Source organism: Phyllostomus discolor, chromosome 4 (assembly GCF_004126475.2).
Source record: "Phyllostomus discolor isolate MPI-MPIP mPhyDis1 chromosome 4, mPhyDis1.pri.v3, whole genome shotgun sequence".
NCBI classification, from domain to species: domain Eukaryota; kingdom Metazoa; phylum Chordata; class Mammalia; order Chiroptera; family Phyllostomidae; genus Phyllostomus; species Phyllostomus discolor.
Genome location: NC_040906.2, coordinates 56,171,811 through 56,197,790, shown reverse-complemented (window position 1 = coordinate 56,197,790; position 25,980 = coordinate 56,171,811). Strand labels below are relative to the sequence as shown.

Here is a 25,980-nt window from a genome sequence, read left to right as displayed (position 1 = left end):
TATTTAAACAGTAGAATCCATAGGCATTCGAACCTTATTTTTGTTTTGACTTATTTCCTGTGACAAATGGGTCAAAACAGATTGTTTTACTCTTAGATGTGGCACATTTCCTTCTGTACCTGTCTCCCACCCACAACCACACTCACAAACAAACGCATTTACCTGTTGCAATGAGGTGATTGCATCATCAGGTCTTTCCATTTTACTATAAACTTTTGCTAGAAGAACTTGAGAACGTCCATCTTCCATGAGAGCTGACAGTTCATTTACTATGAAAGAATTGAAAACATTGGGGAAAATACTAATTTTAAATAAACGTTTATACTTTCAACCAGTTTTAAAGGTGGTCTTTAGAAAGAATGATTTTGAAAAATAGTGAAGAAAGTTAAAAATTCTTCAGTCAGTTAGCTGGGGAATGGCCAAATTAAACAACAACAGGAATGGCCAAATTAAAAACTGGCTGGAAGAAGCATTAGAGAACTGGATAACAACAAGGCTTTTCTTAGACATATATTTAGAAATAACAATGTAACAACTCAGCTAATAATCTCAATTTTCATTCTTAAGTTATATAAAAATGTCTTTCTATTGAAGTCATTAAAAAAGATATAGTTCCTTCATGCAATGAAGAAGAAACTGCTGTTTTAAAAATAATACATATTTTAAAGCAATAAAGCATAGTCATTAAGAACACTGATGTGATGCCAACCAGTCTGGTTTCAAATTCTGCTATTTCATTTATTAGCTATTTAACCTCAACAAGGCACTTAATGGTTCTGTGCTTTCTTTCCATCTGAGAAGAGGGAAGATAATAGTAGCTATCTCATAGGGTTGTTGTAAAATCTTTAAATACATTAAGTAAGAAATAAGTTAACATGCAAAGCAATTAAAAGTCTGGTATATGGTAAGTGCAATTTAAATATCGTAACTCTGTGATCTAAGTATAGTAGAAGAACCTTAGATAATTAACAGAAATATGTTTGTTTCACAATTTATCAAGCACATGGTCTGTGCCACAATCTGTTGGAAGTGGTTTTAGATAAACTATTTCTTTGAAATGTCAACCCGAGAGGCAGGTTTTGCTATTGCTCATTAATAGGTAAGAACAGCTCTCAGGTGGCTCAAAGAACAAGGAAGCAACAACCCTAGAGAGAGCAGGGGGAGGAGAGGTGAGAGGTCCAAAGAGCAACACTGCACCTGTGAGAGCTTGTGAAGGGCCGTGTACGCCACTGTGTGGTCTGTGGCTTAACTCTGAGGGAAATGGGACACACAGGGGCTTGAACAGACATAATTGGACATACATGGTTTAAAAGGCTCAATGATGCTGCTGGGTTGAGAAAGGCTATGGCAAGGGGTCTGGGGTGTGAGGGTGAGAACAGGGAGACCAACTGGGAGGCTACTGTCCTAACCCACTTAAGGGATGATGGTAGCTTGGACAAGGGTGAAAGCAGTAGAAACAGTGACACATGGTAAGAATCAGAATATATTTGGAAGGTAGAGTCAAGAAAATTTCAAGGACAGGGTAAAATCTGGCTCTTATCAACTGCAATGAGGGAAAAAATTATTGAGATGAACAAGGCTCCATGTACAACAGATGTGGGGAAGCAGATTAGGAATGTGGTTTTAGACATGCTAACTTTAAGATGTTTATTAGAACCCAGGTGCTATTTATCAGCTAGGTGAACTTGGGCACATCAACAATATTCAGTCTTGATTGCTAATTTAAAAATAGGGAAAATTATATTTGCTTCAAAAACTCATAAGAGTATTCATGAAATAATATATAATGAAATACATGCAAAGACATTTAAATACAGCATAGGATACCTTCAGCAAATACTTATTAAATGAAAGTATTTATATTACATTAGTATAATATACTTACACCCAATATAGGTAAAACATGCTACTTGAATCTCTCCTCCTCTGCAACCTTTTCAAAAATCCACATTTAAGTCCATCTTTAGTGTTTTAAGCAAAGCCTAACAGACCCTTGCAAATATTTTTATGGAACCAATAGTACATATTGGTAAATATACTATATTTATATAGTAAATGCATTCAAAATTAGTAGAATTTAAGTACCAACTTCATCCAAGTTAAATTAAAAGGTCAATTTGGAAATGTTAGAACATTTAGAGAGGGCTTGCTTTATCATGTATCCAAACAAATTTTAAAGCTACAATGAACATGGTATTAGTAAAAGAAAGAAAATAACTCAGTGTGACAAAGCAAAGATTCCAAGAATCAGTCATATATAAAAAAACTTTATTATATGATAAAGACGGTATTTCAATAACTGGAACTGAAGTAATTGGCTATTCATTTGGAAAACTATATAGCTTGTAAGAATTGTTATGTGGATTCAAGTTCTTCATTATAAAAATTAAAAATATGTTCCAAAATTCCAAAAAAGATAAGGAAATGTTTTTATAGTATTGGGATCAGGAAAGTTTTTCTGAGCATGACAAGGAATTCAGAAGTCATAAAAGGAAAAGACTGACAGGTATTACATATGAAAATTAAATATTCTATTTGACAAAGGAAATGGTAAGTGTGATAAAGAAAGGACAGCATGGAAGAAAACAACGGCAGCATGAATAATAGGTAATAGATCAATAAATAATAGGTAACGAATTAAAGACAGAGGATATGAATAGACAATCCCTAGAATAAAATATGATCTATAGACCTAAAATAATGCCTAAACTTAGTCAACAAAAATGCAAATTAGAATTTTTTTCCTGTAATTAATTTTACCTTATGTTGTGACAGTTACACCCTTAAGAAAGAACAATGTGCCAAGATTCAATTCCAGGAAGTACACAGTGGTATATAAACAAGAATTTTGTCTCTGTATTATTTCCAACTTTTCTTCAATTTATTTATTTTTTATTTTTATTTTTTTTATCTTCACTTGAGGGGACGCTTATTGATTTTAGAAAGAGGGGAAGGGAAGGAAAGAGAGAGAGAGAAACACTGATGGGCTGCCTTTCATACATGCCCTGACCCGGGACAGAACTCACAACCTGGGCGTGTGCCCTGGGAATCAAACTTGCAACTTTTCAGTTTGCAGAAGGAGCCCAACCAACTGAGCCACAGTGGCTAGGGCTAACTTTTCTTCAATTTAAATATCTACCAATAGTGAATTCTCCAAATAAATTATGATGTCAATGTATGATAGAATACCTATGCTAAAAAAAAAAGAGCTATATTTGCCAAAATGGATAAAAATTATTAAATGAAAAATGTGTACTATAAACCTATAGGTGTAATATGACCCCATTTTAGTAGAACATGAGTGGTAGGTAATTGTGAATGAGAAAAAGATAAGAAGGGATGGGGGAGGGGAGGCCAGTGGGGATGATATGCAAGTAGTTAAACGTAGTTTTCTCTGGAGAGTAGGAGAGGACACAACTTTCAGTCACTTCTCTAATCTTTAAATTTTGACAATGAGCAAGTACCAGATCTTAGTAAAAATAAAGATCTTTAAAAGGTAAATTTGTACAAACTTGTAATAAGGCAATTTGATAGTAGCCAATTAAATTTTAAATACACATACCCTTTCACTTAGCATGTTGCTCTTAAGAAATGTAAGTGCATATCAACAAATGAGATACAAGAACATTCATTGTACCATCATTTATACTACCAAAAGATTTGAGAACAAATTTAATGTTCAATAACTGGGGGAAAGCTAAGTAATTTATGGGGTTATACCATAGTATGATGCCAGTAGATACAGTGGTGTGAATGTCCTACCATCAAACTATCTCTGTGACGTACTGTGTGTGAAAACATTGCAGAACCAGAAGAATTATATATTTTGAAAAGGAAAATTATGGATATTACACTTATATATTTACCTACAGATAAAATATACATTAAACACAAAAATGGTTACTTCTAGGGAGATAGGTTGAGAACAGGGCAAGTAGAATTCATAGGAGAAAACAGCCTTATACCTTATATTCTTTCATAGTGCACTTTTTAAAAAAACTTATGAAAGTGTTTACTTGTTTAAACAGCAGTCTTAGTTGCAATTTAAAAGAACATTCCTTTCCATTATTTTGGAAAGTAAAGTATCTTCCTATAACAAACTCAACTATTTTATAAATCTGTTATAGATTTTTCAGTATCTCATTTTGGTAAAGTGACATTCTGGTCAATGACATAACCAACTTCATCTATAAAATACTGGGAACACAAAAATATACTTATATAATATTAAAAAATTGATCAGATGTATCAGGTATAGATTTTTTTCAAATCTGAAAGACTGTCATACCTGGTTCATGAGCTAGCGCATGTTGAAGAACTTTCTCTGCTTTGTCATACCATTTCAATTTTAATAACAGTTCGGCCAGGTCATAGCAAAGATGATTTTGTTGTCCACTTTTCAGCGCAGCTTCATAGTAAGTGATTGCCTAAACAAAATCCCATTTCAGTTAGGAAAAAAGGGCAGTGAGAATGGCATTCAAGCATAGGTACTTAACACACAGATTTAAAATATATATGTAATTGAAAGTAACCAAGGAGAAGCCTAGGCATGTACCTGCACTACCAGTTAAGTATGCCATTTTCTTAGAGGACCGAACATCATACAAGGCAACTAGCATTTCTTGAATGAGTAGCTGAAAAACAGTGCTTGGCAATATTTTTTTTTCTGGTTTTAGTCCAGAAACTAATAAACTTTACTGAATACAAATACTTTGTTAGCTGTTGTATATATGTTCAATAGTTAACAGAAGTAGAGCAAAAATATCTCTACTAGGGGAAAAAGAACCCAGCCCTCAAAGCACATGGCTTACAAAATTCATTCAACAAAAATGACCTCTATTATGCTTTTTCATATAACAGAAAAGATGTTAACAATAGCACGCTTATCATAGCCAATTTAGTGATAAGAATTTAGGTGTGAGATGAAGCCTGAAGTAAACTTTAGTTCAAACAGTCTCTGCAAAATGCAGTGAGCAGGAATGTGAGATAATGGAAAGCCTTTAGCACAAATTATAGTTTGTGGGCACGATTTGGAGATTTACCACCATCGGGATACAAACAGCGCTTGCTAAGGGCCTCTCACAGAGCAAAGTCTGAAAAACCTGATCCAACAGATAGATTTTAAAGTACAAAGTACTTACCTTTGAATAGTTATGAGTTTTCACAAGCGCTTTCCCGATTTTGCTTGCCAGTGTTCCATCTTTTGGGTTTTGGTTCAGTGCTTGTTCATATGCTACTATGGCTTCTTCAGGCTGACATTGACAGACAGAAAAGCAGGCAGTGACCAGCCAGCCTGGCTGGGTCCCACTGACGGCAACATTTCATTTACACGATTAAGTTTTTCATTTGGAATACTTAGTAAGACTAATAAAGCACATATTTAAGTGTGGAAACCTTAATAATTTCAGAGAAATGATAGTTACTAGAACAGGTATAAGTAATCAGTATAACTGCTCCCCTCCCCCCTGTTAATTGCTCCCTTGTCTTCATAAATAATAATGTGAGAACTAAGAGACTGCTTCTGGACTCATTTCTGGCAGCCTTCATAAAGGCCAGGTAGTCAGAAGACTGCCTTCCTTTAAAGAAAACACCATCAGAGTCAACAGTTTTCTTCACCCTTCTGTTCAAAGGAAACTCTTAACTTGCTTCTGATATGATCTATATTTTAAATAACGACAGTGTTGAATTATTGGATCTGAATTTGAAAAAAAACCCACTTTTTTTACTGTAATGGTTATCTCCTTTCATTAAGTAAGCATTCTTTTTAAAAAAACAATTTCTTTAATAGAATGTTATACTGATCACAAAGAAATTTTTTAAAACCTAAGTCCAGTAGCATCAGAAACTTTACCTCTTGAATATTCATGTATGCATCCCCAAGCAGAAGAAAAGAACGAGGGCTGGGCATTCTTTCAGCAATTTCTCTGGAAATCAGACCAACTCTGTTTAGTATGTTGAATACCAATATCTTCTAAACAATAAAGGGTAAGCTTGCTTACTTCAATGAGCCAATACCTTTAAGAGTGCCCTCAACATATCCAACAGTGTAACATTGTGGGAAAAACCCAGCCAAACCCACACCCAGACTGTTCATGCTAGATCACTCATTTTTTCATTAAATCTTTCTGAAATGCAGGAAACAGAGTACATACAAGTGTATAAATTCTATCCAGAAATACAGTCAGGAAAATGTCCAACCATTGTCAATATAAGGAGAATGGATTGTGTAACCTGGCAGCCAAGGAGAGAGGGCTGGAATGCACATGCATGAACAATGATGAGTTCACTGTACTAGTCAGTGGGGGCAGTAGATGCTTTTGAGTGAGCATGTGTACTGTGTGGTCACTGCAGTCAAAATGACTGAGCAGAGCAATGACTGCATCAAATTTTGCATTAGGCTTGAATATTCCTCCACACAAACTATTCGGGTAATTCAGAAGGCCACAGCCATGGGCAACTGATGATTGGCAGCTTCATCACGACAATGTGCCCACTCATGCATTATGTCTTGTTCAGAGACTTTTTGTAGAACACCAAATCAACCAGGTGACTCAGCCCCCTAAAACCCGGATTTGGTGCCCTGTGACTTCTGGCATTTCTCAAAACTAAAATCACCTTTGAAAGGAAAGAGATTTCAAACCATTGATGAGATTCAGGAAAATATGACAGGGCAGCCAACAGAGATTGGGAGAAGTGTGTGAGGTTCCAAGGGGCCTACCTCTACCTTGAAGGGACCTAGGCATCACTGTCCTATCTACAATGTTTCTTGTATCTTGTATGTTCTTCAATAAGTGTCTCTATTTTTCATATTACACGGCTAGATAGTTTTTGGATAGATCTCATATATTTCCTATTCTGTTTAATTTTGAAATGATGTGGGAATAAAGGTACCAAGACAGTATGTGGCCCCCCAGCCTGGCAGCAGGGGGCCACATACTGTCTTATGTGTCTGGAGCACTGATATTCATGGCATTAATCAGGTGCTGAAATGAGTTACCTTAAAAGATACATGCTATCTTCTACTTCAATACTTGCTATTTATTTTTTACCAAAAAAACTGGACTACCAAAGGTCAAACACCAAAGTTAATCCAATAATAATGTGATGCTAAATCTTTAACATGCCTCATTTAATTGTCAAAAATTCTCCAAGAAGGGTAATTATTATTCTGAATTTGCAGATCATGCTGAGTTTGGGTCTATGACTAATGTGTCAGATCTGCCCCAAACAAAAAACTTATGCTTTTAACTGCTGCATTATACTGCATTCAAACAAAGCAACCCTACTTGAAAGTACTTTCATCATTAGTGATCACAGTTAGTATTGATTTTTAGGAAACATCCTAGAAAATATGATGTAGGAATTCAGTTCATTCATCCACACAGGGCTGCTGCTCAATTTCTTTGAGTCACTCAGCACCTGCAGAGAACCTGAGATTTCTGAGCTTTGATATTTATATAACACAGATATAATGAACCAGTTTGGCTTGGTTTGATGACTTCAGTCATCAGCCTTTTACTATGTCCTCAAGAGATAAAAACTTTAATTTTCTCTTATGTGCAGTGTGTGCTTGTATGTTTATCTTGTTGTTTAGGGAGAAGAGTAAGGGCAACCTGTGTGTGTGTGTGTGTGTGTGTGTGTGTGTGTCCTAGTAACTCCTAAGGGCAGAAGAATGTAACTTTTAAAACCACTGTCCTTTCACCAAGGAAAATTTGTAACTCACACCGTAGGGTGGTGTATACTAAGCCGTAATTTCCTTTTGTTGTAACTATTACATTAATAATTAAGCATGATCATCTGGCCCCTGAATAGCTGTTATATTACCTAATTTTCTTAAGTTATTAAAATATATGTAACTGTTCCTTTTCCCCTCTCCAAACAGGAAGACTCAGTGTCTAAAAATAACATCCAGTGAGGAGGAGAGCTGAGAAACCAGAGTCAGCCAGAGGTTGAAGTGATCACAATTACTACATTGTATGTTTTAGGGACAGTGCATAACTTGGCTAGAATGACTGTGGTTGGTTGTAGGGCATGAAAGCAAGAACCCGAAGGCAAGGATCTATGTAGTACCCATAACACTATAGGTAAAATGTAAATTTGAAAATTAATTTAGAAGGTAAATGTATCAAAATATAATGGGCTAAGTTTATTTACCTATAACAGGTGATATATAACATTTTCTCTTTTCTATGCTTCAGGTATATATCTGCCATCTTTTCTTTGGCTTCTATGAAATAAGTCTGTTCAGCTGTGATATTCCGAAGCATGCTTAAAGCCCTCTCAACATCTCCGTGGGCCAGAGCTAGGTCTGTATTCGCAATAGTAACACGCAATTCTTCAGACGTCCCAGCAAATTCATGGATGGCATCTTGTAACACTTTTGCAGCCTCATGCTGTAAGAATGAAATTAGAATAGCATTCAAAATATTCAACAAATTACACTAGAAATGAGGATTTTCTATTAAAAGAAAATGAGCAATAAATGCAAATATGATATCCATGAAATACTGATTTGAAAAGCACAAAAATTTAAAACTAAACTCAGAAACCAAATTCAGATGACATATAAACATTGTTAGCTGAAAATGAGACATAGCAGTCACTACACAAGAGTCACCACCACTATAATTTGATAAATATTTATTTTGTACCTATTTAATTTTCAAAACAAACAAACAAACAAACAAACCCAGTAAGGTAGTTACTTTTATAACCCCTCTCTTGCAGTGAGGAAATTGAGATTTAGAGAGTTAAGAAGTTAACAAATAATAGAGCCAGAATTCAAACTCAGGCAGCCTTCCTCCAAAGTCTAAATTCTTAGCTATGTTCACTACTGCCTCGTTGATGGGACCTAGGCCAGTCACCCAGGGCACCCAATGGCTCTTCATTCAGCAGCCGACTACTTTGTCCCCTATGCTAGAACGTCATTTTTGTTATACCTCAGGTGATTATATTACCTCAGTTCCAAATTTATACCTCAATGAATCTAAAATGCCATTTAAGATTCATCTCAACCCTAGAGATGATAAAACATTTAGATTTCAGAAATGTGAAAAAAATAGTATACTTTCGAATTAACTATTTATGGTAGAACTGGCTCTTATTTAAATGTATTTTATGTTAATTTACTAGTGAAATAGAAATTGAAATTTTATAAGTATCTATATAGAGCCTTCTTAACTTCCATTGAAATATGAAAATTAATCCAAAAATCAGGTGTCAATGACATTAAATTCATTTTCTTGAATTCTCTCAAAATTACATACTATCTATACATCCACCCATCCGTATTATTATTTTTTAAAGTATTTGATTTTATGACTGTCCTATGAGTTTATCAAAGCTGTATTCATCCAATGCTTTTTTATTTTCTCAGCTACCAGAATTTCAGGTTGGCACTTTCATTTTCTGTCGGTAGTGCTTGTGTGTATGCGTGTGTGAGTCCTTTTAGGAAGTCACAGAACTATAACTATATCATATTATTACCTTTCATGGTAGCAAAGGTAATCATATATTATAGTGTTATTATGTACTAATACATTTCATAAGCTATCATATTAAATTATATTGTTATTTACACATTACGTTATGTTATGCTATGTTATGTTATAGCCTTTCAGAATATCCAACCTACGCACACTGATACTTAATGCCTTCCAAGCGCAAATTATGTTTAACTTCAGGGGCTTGCAAAAAGTACATGATTTGTAGAAAGCACATAATTTTGTGAAAAGTAATGAGAAGTAAATTTTCTAAATTTTACCCTTTGGTTAAGGGTATAAATTTAGCTTTTTTATTTCCTACTAACGTAAGTATGAATCCGAACAAAAAAGTTCAGATCTGAGCCATTGAATTCAAACTCGACTTACCTGTTCCCCATTTAAGCGGTGAACCTCTACCAACTCAAGAAAGATTGATAAACGATGGCTTGCATCAACTTCCATGTTTTTGCATTTTGATTTCAAGGACGTTCCAATTTTCCTCATTCCTGGTAAACTCATTGCCATATGCAGAGTTTTAATTGCTTCTGCTATTTCTCCCATTTTCTTTTGAGACTGAGCTTTTATCAAATGATATAAAGGATATTCTCTCACCTGAAAAAATAATATTCAGAAATACTTCCTTAGAGTGCTTACACATCAACACATAATTTAGAGTCCATCAAACAGTAAGATAATGGTATCTTTGAGAATAGCCTGTGATTATAACATAAGGTCTATTTCTGTCCTTTTATTAACTTTCCAGTCCTTTATTGTATTAAATCAAATTCAGGAAACCTGCTACTACCTAGCTTCCCCAGATGGCAAACCAGTTAATTAAGTGCCTCTACCATGACAGAAGAGAAAATGAAAGCAAAATGTGTGAGGCCAGCAAATATAGTCTGAGAAATTATTTGAGTTTTCAGGAAAAGAGTTTCTTTGTCTGGAACTTCTGGTACTGATATAAAGTTATTAGATTTCTAGAAACAAAGTTCCCTCCTTTATTCTTTTAACTTTAACATTAAAAATTTGAGGACACCTTCATCAAACAGTGGTTTTACCCTTTGTTACTATTCAGAAACATGGGACAAGGCTGCCCTGTCGTTATTGTGGCTAGCAACACTGCATGCAGAAAACCAGAATGAGTGAGGAAGGGGTCAAAGAGAAGATAATCCAGAACGAGGTGAAGCAGCAGCCCTGTGCCATCCGGGACAGCTACAATCCTCCTTATGCGGTAGTCTCCTATGAACTTTGTGTAAATAATCCTGCTTCTGTCTTCTCTTGGAGATTCTGATTGATTAGGGTGAAGTACCTACACTGGGGTTCTGTTGTGCCACCAGTCTTGAGAACTATTGTCCTAAGAAGCAGATATTATTGTCTATAAAGCTTGCTTGGACCTTGAATTGTCCAATCCACTGACAGATTCTCATATAGCAGGGCTCAAGAACCTGTGAACCCAAGTAAAAAGTTGAGGCAGTCCCCGTGGCTACAGGTAGTTCAGGAAGCAGCTGAACCCAGGATTCTCCCGAGTGCTGAGGGATATGGGAAGTATCACAGAATATCTTGGATAGGATCTAGTGTGTTTACATCCTCAAACCACATGCTAAGTTTCAAAATGACTAAGAATTCTTTGATGATAAATCTAGACAAAAGTTATTAAAAACCAAGGTCCAAGAAGGAAACAGGTAATAGAATAAAAATACTTATACATAAAAATATTTGGCATTCTTTACAGTTTATAATTATTTTTATATTCTTCTACTATGCATTTAAGGCTCACTATAACTGCAGGGTATTATGAGTTGTATAGAAAACTGAAGTTCAGAAAGAGACAGGTGGTCTTCGCTACTGAGTCCATACAGTCTTTTTTAACTATACCACAGTTGCTTCCATTTGCTCTCCTATTAGCAAAATATTAAAGGCGAAAGTAAAAATAATTGAGTATGTAAACATTTGCTGAAGATTCAAGGAGGGTGATATGTCTTACCCATTTGAGTCTGGAACACTTACCTTAAAATTATAGCTCAGACAAAGTTCAAGAGACTGAGAACACAATTTAAATTTTTCCTGAGACAAATAAACCTGAGCCATCAGGAGATAAGCATCTGCATAAGAAGAATTGTGTTCCAGGCAATGCTGCAGGTTATTATAAGCTGCTTCAATATCACCTAGTGAGGGAAACAAGACACTGTGAGAAATGAAGTGACTGTGAGCTGGAGATCTGAGAGGTAAGAGGAAGAAAAGTAGTTGGTCTACAGACAGTTCCAGTGTTTGAACTTAACATTCTCTGCTCATAAAGCCATGGTTTAATTTGTTTTCATCTATTCTTGTAAATCAGAGTGCACTGGTACCTTGGTCAAGAAATGCAAAACAGAGAAAGAGTAAAAAAACAGTGTAAGAGATCAGAATCGGTCACCACTGTTACTGAGAGACCTGTAAATGTACATTTATTTTCCTTATCAAAAATTTTTTATTTGTAATTTCATTAAAGTAAGTTCTGTAAAACTGAAATTTAAATAGATAGAATGGCACACTAGCAAATAAAATTTAATTTAGTTATCATTCTTGGCTAGAAGTGCTATTGCTGTCCATAAAATTACAAAAAGGCATAAGGATATATTCCAGAGATTTAGAAATATGTGTTTTACATTTAAAATGCCTTTAAATATCAACTGAAATACCAAAGGTTTTGGAAACACACCTACTATATATCTGGGAGTCTTAAAATAAAAGCAAGTGACCAAGATTAAAGTGGCTGGAAGCGTGGAATCTGCCTTGGGCTGGTAGATGGGGTACGAAAAGGAAAAGGCCCTTCCTCTGAACAGCATGGTCTGCATTAGCCATCTCATGAGCTGGCCTTAGGGAAGTACAGCCAGGCCAACTTCACATTCAGCTTTACTGGGAGAACAGGGGGAGAAGAGATCCTAAATTATTTTCTGTACAATTACTCTCCTTAACCTTACCTGCCACCTCAACAGAAAAAATAAGGCTACAGTCAGGGCTTCCAGTTCCCACAGGCTCAGCTATTTTTAATACAAATCCATTTAAACAGAAAACATTTTTCCTTAGAGACAGAAGATTAATGGGCAAAAATTTGGTTGAGGTGGTATACAACTTATGAAATATAATGTCAAAATTTGTCCATTAACCATTAAGCATAACAAATACTGTATTCTTCATTGTGATGCAATCCAACACTCAGAGCTGTGCAGACAAAAGAAAGGGGAAGGTTCAGCCAATAAATTTGCACGTGAATTACCACTCCCATATTCTTTTAGGAGAGAAGAGGGTTGAGGGGGGTAACCTGAATGGAGAGGTTATTACCCAGAGGGGAAAGTACTAGGAATAGAACCAGGTTTGTAAAAAAAGTGAAGAAAATGAGGAATGTATCAATAATTAAGATCAGAATCTTGTTTCTTTTAAAGAAAGGGGACAAGAATGTGGAGTTAGCTTTAGAAGGCCACTAAGTATTTAAAAAAATAGAGAAATGGGTCATCCTGTTGAGAAAAACGACCATATAAACAAAGATCACATCAACCTCACATTTTTATCTAAGAGCATCTAAGAGCAGTCCAAGCCCTCTTGGAGGAAAACAAAAGCCACAGATGTCTGATGACCCATTTTTGTAAGGGTCCTATACAATGAAGAACACAGCTGTCCTTTTTCCAAGGATCCTGAGAGGGAGTCTCTAAACCTTGGAATTTCACAAATAGGAATGTCTTTGTTATTTGCAGTGGGCCTTGAGTTTATGATGACAACTCAAGACAGGGACTGGCCACCTTACAAACACCCACCACATGGTTAGAGGGCCAGGGCTTTGAGCCAAGTACTGTCAACCTGACCTGGGAAGAGGGAAACTGGAGACTGAGTTGAATCAGTGGCCAGTGATTCAATCCGTACCTTGAGTGAGCTTCCACGGCTGCTAGTGTTCTGTAGGTACTGTCATCCAGTGCTGTGTCGGAGAGTTGATGTGTCCTGACTCCATAGGGAGGGGACAATGGAAACTTCACATTTGGGACCCACCCAGATCTAATCCTGTGCATCTCTTCTTTTTGCTAGTTCAGATTAATATCCTTTGTTACAATAAAACTCTAACTGAAAGTATAGTCATTCTAGTAAATTCTCAAACCTGACAGGGTAGGAAGCCTGAAATTTGTAGCCAGCTAGTCAGAAGTGCAGGTGGCCCTGAACTGTGCTGGTGTCTACAGTGAGGGCACTCTGATGTGAGATTACAGCCTTAACTTGTGAAGTTTGGTCCAGATCCAGGTGGCTGGTGCAGTTGGCAAATTAGCAAGAATACTGCTACTGAGACACATGCCAGTGTAGTCAGACCCCACCTGCTCTGCCTGCTTGATACCCCTTGTTCTCACAATATAATAGTAAGTGGCTGATATACTGTTTCTTTATCAAGCAGGAGGAGATAAGTCTAGTTTAACAAGGACAGTGTATGAGTCTGTTTTGCAGAAAGAACGGGTGCCCTTAAGAAAGTTGTGGCCATCTATTAATGCCCGAAAGACTTGGTTGCATAGGTGTTAGAATCTAAGACCGAAGAAACACAGACTTCTCCCTCAGTTCCCTCAAAGCTCCCCCTCTCTACTCCCTTGCTGCATAAAAGTCCCTACTTTTGCTTCTTGGGGAAGATAGATTTGAGAGCTTTTACTCTCCTGTCCTCTTGCTTTGGCCAAATCAATAAACCCTTCCCTACCTCCAAGCACCAGCTTCTCAGTGTTTGGCTTATCTGCACGTAAGACACACAAACCTGAATGAATGTTGACAATTTCAGCAACACCAGCACAGTTTCAAATTATTTCAGTCTTCTCTTTTTGAAAAAAAGGATTAATATATGAGACTTTCATCCCTAGAGAATTTGGCAATCAAGTATTACTATAATCAGACTTATTTATATCAAATTTCAAAATAAATAATAAATGTTTAATAAATTAATCTGAATTCAAAGTCCTAGTTTCATTAATTAGTAGGTGCTACTCATTCTAATTGGGGAGAAAATAGAAATATCATGTGGTTCAATAGTAGAACTCAATTAGAAGAGAGTATTATAGAGTCACTTCTCTTAACTAGAGTACTGTAGAGGCGAAACAAGCTTTTGAGATTATGTAGGTCTTTTTTTTTTAAACAGTTAAAACTGTCATCCAAAAAATTAGTGAAGCCAATCTCTTAACTCTTTCCATTGTGTATAGGATATAACTGTTTATGAGAATACCTTCAAGTTGGTTTCTGTCTCTTAGGACTTTATAAACTTATTTATTTAGCACAACATTCAGCCAGCAAAGGTACATATGTAAGTACCAGATGATAGTCTGTTTTTATGAATATATCATACATATGTTTGTGTCCTAAAAAGATGAGGTCTGTCTTTCTATCTTATTTATGGCTGTATGTAACCAGTCACAGAAACTAAATAGCAATTAAGAAGTTCTATCAGGGCCTGAAACCTGGTAAACGTCACACATTTTGTTATGCTGATGAGTTAAGAACTACAGATTAAAGACAAAATTATCACTGTCAGACCCTGGTACTATGTGATGGACTTTTTAAAAAGTGGTAGAACTGTATGTTCCCAACTATTCACTTGAACCACAAAAGTTTATAGTAAATTTTAAAGAATTAAGTAGTTAAACAAGTTATGCAATTTTATTTTGGATAAAAGTTAGGTATCTGTGCACATGTAAAACATGCATTTTATGTGACTATTATCCATATATGTGAAATTCATAGTTTCTTTATATGATTTTTATCAACATCACAATATAAAGGTTCTTTAAAGCTTTTAAGGTATACCTTACCCGACAAATATTTCACTTTTGCTATCAGGAAGACAGCTTGCACAAGACCTGGCACAGCTCTTACTACCATCTCCAGGACTGACGTACAACGTCCGAGAAGTGGAGAAAGGGGCTGCCCAGGACTTGCAGGCTAAACAAAACAAATTAGCAGGTCACTTTTATAAGTTTATAATGACATTTAGCTAAAAATAAACACAAATTAATTGTAATGTGAATACCAAAACCACATATTTTTCTAAAATTTTTCTTATTCTATTTATTGTCAAGTATCTTTGCCTGACTAATATTAATTTATTTCCATGAGATCTATGAAGAGATTATATAAATAATGGCTTTGTTCAGAAAGATAATTATAAAATTATACAATTTCTCAATCGGATATGAAAGGAACATTCATTCAAAGGAAAGATAACTAAGAGGTCGTTTCTTGTTGAAATTGAGAATCAAGGCAATGGAAGTTCTCATTTTAAACCTGCCTTGTGACTTACTCAGTGCAATAATCTGCACTACCCGCCAGAGTAGTCCATGGTTGGTTTGTAGACAATTCAGACTTTGCTTTCCTAGTAGAACCTAAAGGTAGAACACACTCATGTGTACTATACCAACTGAATCATATTTTCATATTCCCACTTTTCTGCTTGGCATGTTATAGGACCTCACTTTTTTCTCTTTTCATTAATAATGAATATAATATATTTAACTAAAGAAGAACTAGACAATTTGTTTACTCTTTTTTAAAACCAATCTTTACGCAGGAGTTATCCACTCATAACTTAGAAATGTGATCTCAGAACTTAAATATTGAACAATCATTCTCCCTCCTATGCCCTTCTAATGCTGTTTCCTTTACCTGAAGGATGATGCTCCCCACCCCCCTTACACTGCACACACACATATTCCTAACTGGAGTATGGCCTCTGTACTGATCATCAAAGCCACTGTTACTGACAAAAAAGTGACACATCTTCTTGCTATGTTGGAGCACAAAAATATGTGTGCTCAAAAAGATTTTCAGAATATGACCACTGCTGCACAGAATACTTCATTTTCTTTTTATTTTATATTTTTCCATTACCATTTATCCCTGATATACCCTCTTTGACCTCTACCCACACTCCTTCCCCCTGAGTAACCACACTGTTGTCCATGTCCCTCCCTCTCTCCCTCTTTCCCCCTCTCTCTCCCCCTCTCTCTCTCTCCTCTTTCTTTTGCTCAATCCCTCTACCTCTGGATTTTATTGTTTGTGTTTTTCTTCTAGGACTTTTATAGTTTTGAATCTAACATTTAATTCTTTAATCCATTTTGAGTTTATTCTCATGTGTGGTATAAGGGGGTGGTCTAGTTCCACTTCTTTTGCATGTGTCTGCAATTCTTCCCAAAGGAAACAATAAAGAGCAGGGCAGAAATAAATGAAATAGAGTTGAAAAAATACAGAAAAATCAATGAAATCAAGAGTTGGTTCTTAGAAAAGATAAACAAAACTGACAAACCTTTAACTAACTCATCAAGAAGAAAAGAGAGAGGACCCAAATAAGTAAAATCAGAAATGAAAAAGGAGAGATACCATCTGACACCAAAGAAAAACAAAGGATTGTAAGAAAATATTATGATCAACTATATGTCGTCAAACTGGACAATGTGGAAGAAATAAATTCTTAGAAACATACAATCTTCCAAAACTAAATCAGAAAGAATCAGAGAATCTGAATAGACAGATTGCACCTAGTAAAATTGAAGCAGTAATCGAAAAACCTCCAACAAACAAAAGTCCTGGACCAGATGTCTTCACAAGTAAATTTTACCAAACATTCAGTAAAGAACTAACATCTATCCTTCTCAAACTATTCCAAAAAATTCAAGAGGAGGGAAGATTTCCAAGTCATTTTGCGAGGCCAGCATTATCTTAATTCCAAGATCAGATACTCTACAAAGATAATTATAGGCCAATATCCCTGATGAACAAAGATACTAAAATTCTCAACAAAATATTAGCAAACTGGTTCCAGCATACATTAAAAAGATCATACACTGTGATCAAGTGGATTATTTGGGGGATACAACATTGATATGATATCTGCAAATTAATAAACATGATATACCACATAAACAGAATGAAGGATAACACCACATGATTATATCAATACATGGAGAAAAAGCATTTGATAAAATCTAGCACTCATTTATGATGAAAACTCTTAGCAAAGGAAACATCCCTCAGTGTAATAAAGGCTATATATGACAAACCCACAATCAACGTCATACTCAACTGGCAAAATCTAAAAGCATTTCCCTTAAGATAAAGACTAAAACAGGGATGTCTGCTTTCTCTACTCATGTTCAACAAAGTATGGAAAGTTGTAGCCACAGCAATCAAAGAAGAAATAAAAGGTATCCAAATTGGAAAGGAAGAAGCAAAACTATCATTATTTGCAGATAATATGATATTGTACATAGAAATCCCTAAAGACTCCACTGAAAAACTACCAGATATGATAAATTCAGTAAAGTGGTTAGCTACAAAATTAATATTCGGAAATTGGTGGCATTTTTATACACTAATAATGAACTGTCAGAAATAGAAACTAAGAAAGCAATCCCATTTATAATTGCAACAATGGAAAAATAAGGTATTTAGGAATAAATTTAACCAAGGTAAATTTAGCCAGGTACAAGAGAATCAAAGGGGGGATAAATAGTAACAGAAGATTTCACTTTGGGTAATGAACACAATACCATATGCAGATGATGTGTTAGAAATGTACTCTTGAAACCCACATAATTTTATTAATCAGTATAACCACAATAAATTCAATAAACTCCCCCTACAATGTCCCAGAATTACTTACCTGCATTGGACAGACATTCAGATAATCTGTAATGATTTCTAGCAAAAAATCAGGATTTAACTTCTCAAAATACTGTACACCAAAAGGTAAATCTTGCAATTGTGAAAAATGGGTGTCCAGGACATCATTTAATAAGTTAATAATTTCCTCTTGTCGTTTATTTTTCTTCATGGCAAGAATTGCATGTAAATAGATTAATTCCTGAAAAATTAGTAGTTTTTATAAATTATTCCATTCAGTTATAAAGCACTTTGTTTCTACTTAGATTTTAAATGTATATAAAGTGCTATTTATGTGAAGTATTTGTTCAAACTTAAGTATTAGCCTGGATGGCCTTTTAAAATCTTATGGAAGAATATTTAAAGTCTAATTTTACATAGAGATAAATTAATAAATGAAATTACATATTAAAATTAGTGTACACTAGTTCTCTAAATTTATTAGTAAATAATAAGACAATTTAAAATTTCACATTTTATAAACAGTAGCTGGGATCTACTCTCTAATAAAATAAAATAAAATACTGCACCGCATTTTTCCCAAAAGACTGCTGAATTTCACTAAGGAATTCTAGCTGCTGATCTGCATCCTGTAAATGTCCTTCTATTAACTGACATCGGATAAATCCTAAAATCAAACAAAACAAAAACAGTCAATGCCCATATATTTATTTGGTTTTAGGCATGCAAACTTTAAGCTAACATGAACAACATTAATAAAACAGGATTTCCCCTCTAAATAATACATGAAAATCTTAGATTTAAAAAGAAACAAGGAAAAAGGGTGAAAATAAAAGAAAATGGGTAGCTTGTACCTATATAAAATCTGTTATGATAAAATTCATAATATATAGAAACTGTCTCATAAAAACATCCTTTCAATATTTCTAAGGTAAAAATTCAATTTTTAAAGATATGTGATTTTTTTCTATTGTGGATAGTGGAGAATAGTTTAATTTTAGAAAACCACAAAATACATTTCTTTTAACGACAAGCATGACAAGCAATTATGACTTGCATCTACATGACGAATATTAACAGATATAGCAGACATACCAATCAATGCAGTGATATTAGTTTCTTCAAGATTTATAGCAACCTTATACCACTTCAATGCTTCATTAATTTTTTCTTGTAGAAGCATTTGGTATCCAAGTTCTGTAGCATATTCTGATTGCTGAGAATTTAAACTGAAAGCTCGTTCTACTAACGTTTGCATTTTTTGAAGAATCAGTTGATTACGTCCACACTACAAAGAAAAAGATTAAAAGTTAGAATAGAACACTTCTATTCTGTCAAAAGGATTATTTTTCTAAATAGACAATCATTTGTACTAAACAGCAGCAAAAATAAAATTATTTAATAATGAGTAGTAAATAAAACTTCTCTATTAACTATCTAGACAGTTCAGCAAAAAAGTTTATATGCTAGCAGAACTTATGTATCCTGAGTAGTGCTTTTAAAAAATAGCTATCTTGACAAATATACTCCTAATAACATTGCTTTACAAGCACAATTTTTAGAACTCTTTTCAAACTGTCTTATGAATGTTTTACAAAACAGACAAGAAAGTTATTGCTTCAGGCCCTGGCTGATGTGGCTCAACTGGTTAAGTGTTGTTCCGCAAACCAAAAGGTTGCAGGTTTGACTCCCAGTCCCCTGTGAGGGCATGTAAAAAAGGTGGCCAGTGGGTGTTTCTCTCTTTCTCTCCCTCTCTTTCTCCCTCCCTTCCCCTCTCTCTAAAATCAATAAGCATGTCCTTGGGTGAGGATTAAAAAGAACAAGAAAGTTATTGCAGAGAGAGAGAGAAAGAGAGAGAAATGAAAAAACACAGGACCTACTATTGAGAGTATTTTAAAAAATTATGCCTTAGAAACTTAATTTTATAAAGTTTCAAAAATATTTCAAGAAATGGCAATGCTCCTAGAGTAAGTATGTAACTTTTGAAGACAATGGCTTTTAAGAGTAAAATATTAAAATGTTTGAATTTTTGTAAATTAATCAAGTGTCTGGCAACAGGTAAATAAACACCTTTCTTAATTCAAACTTTCCTAATAGCAGAATTTGTTTTTCTCTAAACTTCACATAATCTGACAATCTTTGTTTTTAAATATGAAAATTCAGTTTATTCATGTCATTTAACAATCAACATCTTTGATTTTTCAACTTTATATTTACTAATTATACTTACATATATGCTTTTTTTAGCTTAATCAAATAACTTTTCAATACAATCATTTAAGATATCGATTTCTAGATTCTTCTGTTTTGTTTTGTTTTTTTTCTATTTCATTCCTGATTATCTTTTTCTTATTGGGCATTTGTAATGCAAATCTTTAATATTATAAAAGTAAGATACCATACATTTCCCCCACCAAAATAGTCTATTCTCCACATTAGAACTTTTTTCAAAGAGTTTTTAAAAACAAAACAAATAACCCTATTTATAAATCCTATGCTGTTATTAAAATACACCAGTTCCTACTCCCTTTGCCTGGAAGGACTTCCTTCTCCTTAAATGTTGAACAAGTGCCACTTCCACCATGAAGCCTCCATGATGGCTTCTCATAGTTGGAAACCATATCTCCCCGGGACTGCCTTTCTCAGAAGTGGATCACAAATTTATATACATATCATATTTTCACTCCAGGCCATATGTGCTTTGGAGCTCAACCTTTGTGACGTATTTTCTATTCCCTGCTGTAGATAGCAGAGCTCTGGTACACAGTGGGCACTCTTACAGTTCTGCTGAAGGCTATTGTGATCTTATAAAAAAGTTGAGCATTCTGTGGTTCTGTGGCATCCAATGCATTTCCTAGGTTTTCCAGCATGGTTGCAGCCTAAAACAAAAGTACCCAGTGTAATTTTAAAATAAACTATGAAATAAAGAACATACTATATGACATACAGACTAGTAAATATTATTTAAAAATATATTTGCTTTTACTAATTCCTCGTCTTCCAATGAAATCTTGTAGTATTAAGACTTCTTTACAAAAGCTAAATAATTATCAATAAAGAATGAGTTTTAGAATTTTTTAAATATTTGTTATTGAATAGAAACCATTAGGTGGGTAAAGATACCTATAATATTCAATTAACTGTACATGCCAAGCTCCCTCTACAATAAATAATCCATGACACAAATGAGATATGAATAATAACATGTTTATAAACATTAATATTATATGAGATCACCTCTTGGATTACCTATGTAGCCTGATTTATATTTAAAATATTATATAGAATACAAAAATCATTAAGATACTTAGTATAATTAATTTTAATGCCTGGAAAATTTAGAGTTGCCCCTACTAAAATTCTTTTAGTATTTACTAAAGTGCTCATTAGGTACTGTCACATTATCTAATTTAACAAATCTACTACATGTTATAATACCAATTGCTTCAGACTGGATTTTGGTGTTCCGTGACCCAGTATATAATAAACGTGTTCACTACTAGAGAACATGTACCTTACTGTAAGATCCAATGCGATTTCATCCTAAGCCCACTTAACTTATGCAAACTCACTTAAATTTTAAAAATACATAGTATGGACTTATATTTTATACATGTACTCTTCTACTCCCAATATCACTAGTTACATTTACTGAACATATCACTGCATGGGAGTTTTATATAGAAAACCACATACACTGTAATAATGATCAAAGGAACTTTTAGGGGTAATGTTGACTATATAATATTTTACTTCACTAGTTGATTTAAGAAGCTCACCTCTTCCTCAAAGTGTATTTTCAAGAATCAGCTATAAATTACCATGACATACATTCTAAAAGAGCACTTCCCGCATTTCTAATATAGGAAATGTAAACAGAACAATACAACTTACCTTCTCTGTATCCCCTTCCCTACATAAATAGTAGAGAGCCAGCAGTCTTAGTGCTTCCACATTTTGTTTATCTTGAAGCATTAACCTGCAGAAAAATATTTTGTTGAAGTAAACTTGTGTACTTTCTTTTATTTGAGGACTTGAAAACTTAGTTTGCTGGTCTGACTATGCCCCTGTCATTTTCAATAAGTAAATTTACTTAGTGAAATGGGATCTCCTTTATGAAAATTATCAATCTCATTATTTAAACTAAAAAATCTGAATCTTAATTTTAGTAAGTTTAAAAAAGACACAAATAGAACATAGAAATGTCATGGAGTCCTTCTGGCAAGCCTAAATAAAGTACTAGCCAACTACACACAATAGCACATTAAAAGAATAATTCATCCTGATCAGGCAAATTTATTGCAAGAATTCCAGAAATGCAAGGATGGGTTGAATATTTTTAAAAAATTGTTAATGGAATTCACATCATTAAAATAGATTCCTATGTGATGAAAACAAATTAGAAAATAATGTGAAAAATATTCTTTAACAATAGGAACAACCCCCTTCAATACAAAAGATATAAAAAGCCTACAAAAACTACAAAAATCCATATAAACTTCAGTTAAGGGCATTTAGAAAAGGAACTAAATGAGGTAACACACTAGGTTTCTCATCACGAATGGTGCAGTACATTGGATTACTAGCTCCAGTTTCTCCGCCCTCCCTGACTACGTACCTCCTGCCATGCAACCAAGCAGTCCCTCCTACAAAAGCGGGAGTGCATTTTACTGCTCCTTATTACAGACTGGCACATTTTTCTTACACTGGCCCATGGGATATGGGCAAGAGCGGCAGTGTGCCATGCCTAAGTTTCAGGAGCATCACATATTCCTGCTTGTCCTCTTGAACCTCCGCTATCACCACAAGAACAGCACCCTCTCTAACTGGAGACCACGGGAGAACACGCTGAGAGCTGACCAGACCCCAAACTGCAAGGAGGTGTCACAGCCACCCAGCTGGGCCTGAAATTTGAAGCAGAGACCCAGCCAAGCCTGGTCTAGATTGGCCAACCCTAGCTGACCCACACAAAAGTGGGAAATGAGTGCTTATTATTACATGTCCCGAGACTTGTCGTTGTTTGCTATGTAGGGATAGGTGCCTGATAATACTCTTTTACAGATGAAAAAATTCTCCCCAGATAATCTGTAGATTTAATGCAATTAAAGTTAAAATCTCAAAAAAGTTTACTTTTAACTTGTTAATTCTGAAAGTCAGCTGCAAAAGAAGAGCCAAAAAAAAAAAAACTATCAAAAAGAAACAACTTGATGGAGAACTTACCCTAAAAATATCAAAATCTATGGGAAATTTAGGAAAAAATAGACCTGGTGAAAAAGAAAGTATATATACATGTACTTTCATATATATGTAGAAAAATAGTTTTAACATAAAATGATAATCTCAACATGATTAAGGAAATAAAAATTTTTAAAAAGGCGCCCTTCTTATTCTACCAGGTTGTTTAAAAACCAACCAACCAACCACACTTAAAATAGAATTGGTGAGGACAGGGAAAGGGTGCATTCAATAGACTACTCATGGGAGTATAAATTAGTATAACTTCTTAGGAGAACAATTTAGCAGTGTCTATCAAAATTTAAGTGTCTATACCTGAGGCAGAGACTTCAGTCTCTCTCCTCAAAGCCATTCTTCCTTTACTTGCTTGGCCACATGTCTAATCTACATTTCCCAGCCATCTTGGCAGTCAGATGTTGCCAATGTCTGATGAAGCAATATATGCCATTTGTGGGCCTGGGATTTTCAGAGAAGTGGAAAAATCCCTCCACATTCTCCCCACCCACCAGCTGGATGCCAATATAACGAGGTTTCAGAAAATGGCGGAGTTGCAAGATGGAAAGAGCCTACCTAGTCCATGACTGACAGTGTGGAGGAAGGCTGCCTGATCAACCTAACACCCACCCAAAAGAGTTACACCTAACAACAACAACAAAGATTCTACTGTATTAAACCATTATATGTTTTGATCAATTTTTAATGGGAGCTTATCCTACCTTAACAAATTTAATATACTTTGATTCAGTAATCCCTCATTTAAGAACCCATCCTTCAGAAATATTCTGTATCTGTATAAAGATTGCATATATAGGTACACAGCCTAAATGCCTACCAACAGAAAAAATAAAATAAATTATTTGTATGTTCATTTCATTGAATGCTATTCATTTTTAATAAATAAGTATCATTGTGTGAATGGGTATAAAAGGATATCCATGAAATACTAAGCTAAAGAAAATAAAGGTTAAACATTGTATAAAAAAGAAAGTCTGTCTTGGAGCAGCTAGTCAGATCTTGATATAAACCAATAAAATCAGTTTTAAGCAATACAATGTTAAATTTTTCCTCAATTCTATATTTTTAGGAGAGTCCACTTAAAAAACTCTTACGATAAGAAAAGCACAGATTTTCTTTTTGCTTAATGTTATATATGATCAGCTCCAAAGGCACTTGCGCCCCCTTGTGTTTACTTAACCTCTGCGCGGTCTCAGTCATCTGGTCCCAGTCCTGCAAGGCTAGTTGTAGCTTCATTTTCTGTACAAGAGCAGGAAGGAAAGTTGGAAAGTTCATGATTATCTGGTTCACAGTCTCCAGAGCACCTAAATAATTCTGGCGCATCTCAAGGCATTGTGCCTAATGGGAGAAAAAAAAATGACATCAAAACTGTGATCGTATACACCAAGGTTCTCACGTTAGTTATCCCGGAGTAGGTAAAAACTAGAGTTTAACATTTTGCATTAAAAAAAATATTTTACTTATTTATCTTTAGACACCGGGGAAGGGAGGGAGAAAGAGAGGGAGAGAAGCATCAATGTGTGGTTGCCTCTTGTGTGTCCCCTACTGGGGACCTGGCCCACAACCCAGGCATGTGCCTGGACTGGGAATTGAATGAGCAACCCTTTGGTTCTAAGGCCTACACTCAATCCACTGATTGAGTCAGGCCTCAATCAGCCAGGACCCATGTTTTTTTTTTCCTCTCTGAATTTTCCATAAGGTACAGTTACAACCTTTATAATGAGAAAAAATAAGTTTTTATCACAACAAAATTTTAAAACATCACAGAATAATAATAGTATTTTATATAAGTGATTTTGTTTCAGAAACATGTATAAAGGACACATGGACCAAGCCAAAGGAGGGTAGGATTGAGGGTGGGAGATGGGGACAGCTGGGGTGGGAAGAAAATGGAGACAACTGTACTTGAACAACAATAAAAAATGTGAAAAAAATAACTGAGGAATATAATTAAAAGATAAAATTGTTAAAAATGTTTTCAGAAACACCATAAAATGTTTCCTTTTAAACTAAAATATTTCCTGTTTATTTACAAGCAGCAATGAAGAGATTTTTTTATCTTCTCAGGCTAAAGAATAAGTAAATGCCCACAAAAGAAACCATCAAAGAAATGAAAAGACAATCTATTGAATGGGAAAACATATCTGCAAATGGAACATCCAATGAGGGCTTAAGATCCAAAATTTATAAATAATCCATAACACTCAAAAACAACAAAAATCCAATTAAAAAATGGGCAGAGGACCTGGACACTTTTCCAAAGATATGTACAGATGGCCAAGAGACATATGAAAAGATGTGCCACATCACTAATTATCAGAGAGATGCAAATTAAAACCACAATGAGATACCATCTCATTCTGACTTCATACCTGTCAGAATAGTTATCATCAATAAATAAAAAAAAATGAGTGTTGGGGAGGATGTGGAGAAAGGAAACCCTTGTGCACTGTTGGTGGGAATGCAAACTTGTACAACCACTGTGGAAAACTGTATAGAAGTCCCTCAAAAAATAAAAATGGTACTGCCGTATGAGCCAGTAATTTCACTTCTGGGTACATATCTGAATAAATCCAAAACACTAATTCAAAAGAGCATATGCACCCTTATGTTCAGTGTAGTGTTATTTTTCCATAGTCAA

At 34.8% G+C, this 25,980-nt stretch overlaps 1 protein-coding gene across 1 annotated transcript in view; it reads right to left on the bottom strand.

Moving 5' to 3' along the window:
* The window catches only part of TTC21B (tetratricopeptide repeat domain 21B), a 70,432-nt gene that overhangs the window by 32,628 nt on the left and 11,824 nt on the right, over positions 1 to 25,980 (bottom strand). The window contains exons 6-19 of the mRNA XM_028509351.2: positions 24,520 to 24,677; positions 21,984 to 22,068; positions 20,870 to 20,968; positions 19,185 to 19,377; positions 18,659 to 18,756; positions 18,130 to 18,330; positions 15,284 to 15,413; positions 11,490 to 11,647; positions 9,870 to 10,094; positions 8,155 to 8,393; positions 5,852 to 5,924; positions 5,142 to 5,252; positions 4,289 to 4,427; positions 163 to 269 (exon numbers count right to left, since the gene is read on the bottom strand). Of these exons, the coding sequence (XP_028365152.1) occupies positions 163 to 269; positions 4,289 to 4,427; positions 5,142 to 5,252; positions 5,852 to 5,924; positions 8,155 to 8,393; positions 9,870 to 10,094; positions 11,490 to 11,647; positions 15,284 to 15,413; positions 18,130 to 18,330; positions 18,659 to 18,756; positions 19,185 to 19,377; positions 20,870 to 20,968; positions 21,984 to 22,068; positions 24,520 to 24,677 (2,016 nt within the window). The remainder of the gene's footprint in view (positions 1 to 162; positions 270 to 4,288; positions 4,428 to 5,141; positions 5,253 to 5,851; positions 5,925 to 8,154; positions 8,394 to 9,869; positions 10,095 to 11,489; positions 11,648 to 15,283; positions 15,414 to 18,129; positions 18,331 to 18,658; positions 18,757 to 19,184; positions 19,378 to 20,869; positions 20,969 to 21,983; positions 22,069 to 24,519; positions 24,678 to 25,980) is intronic.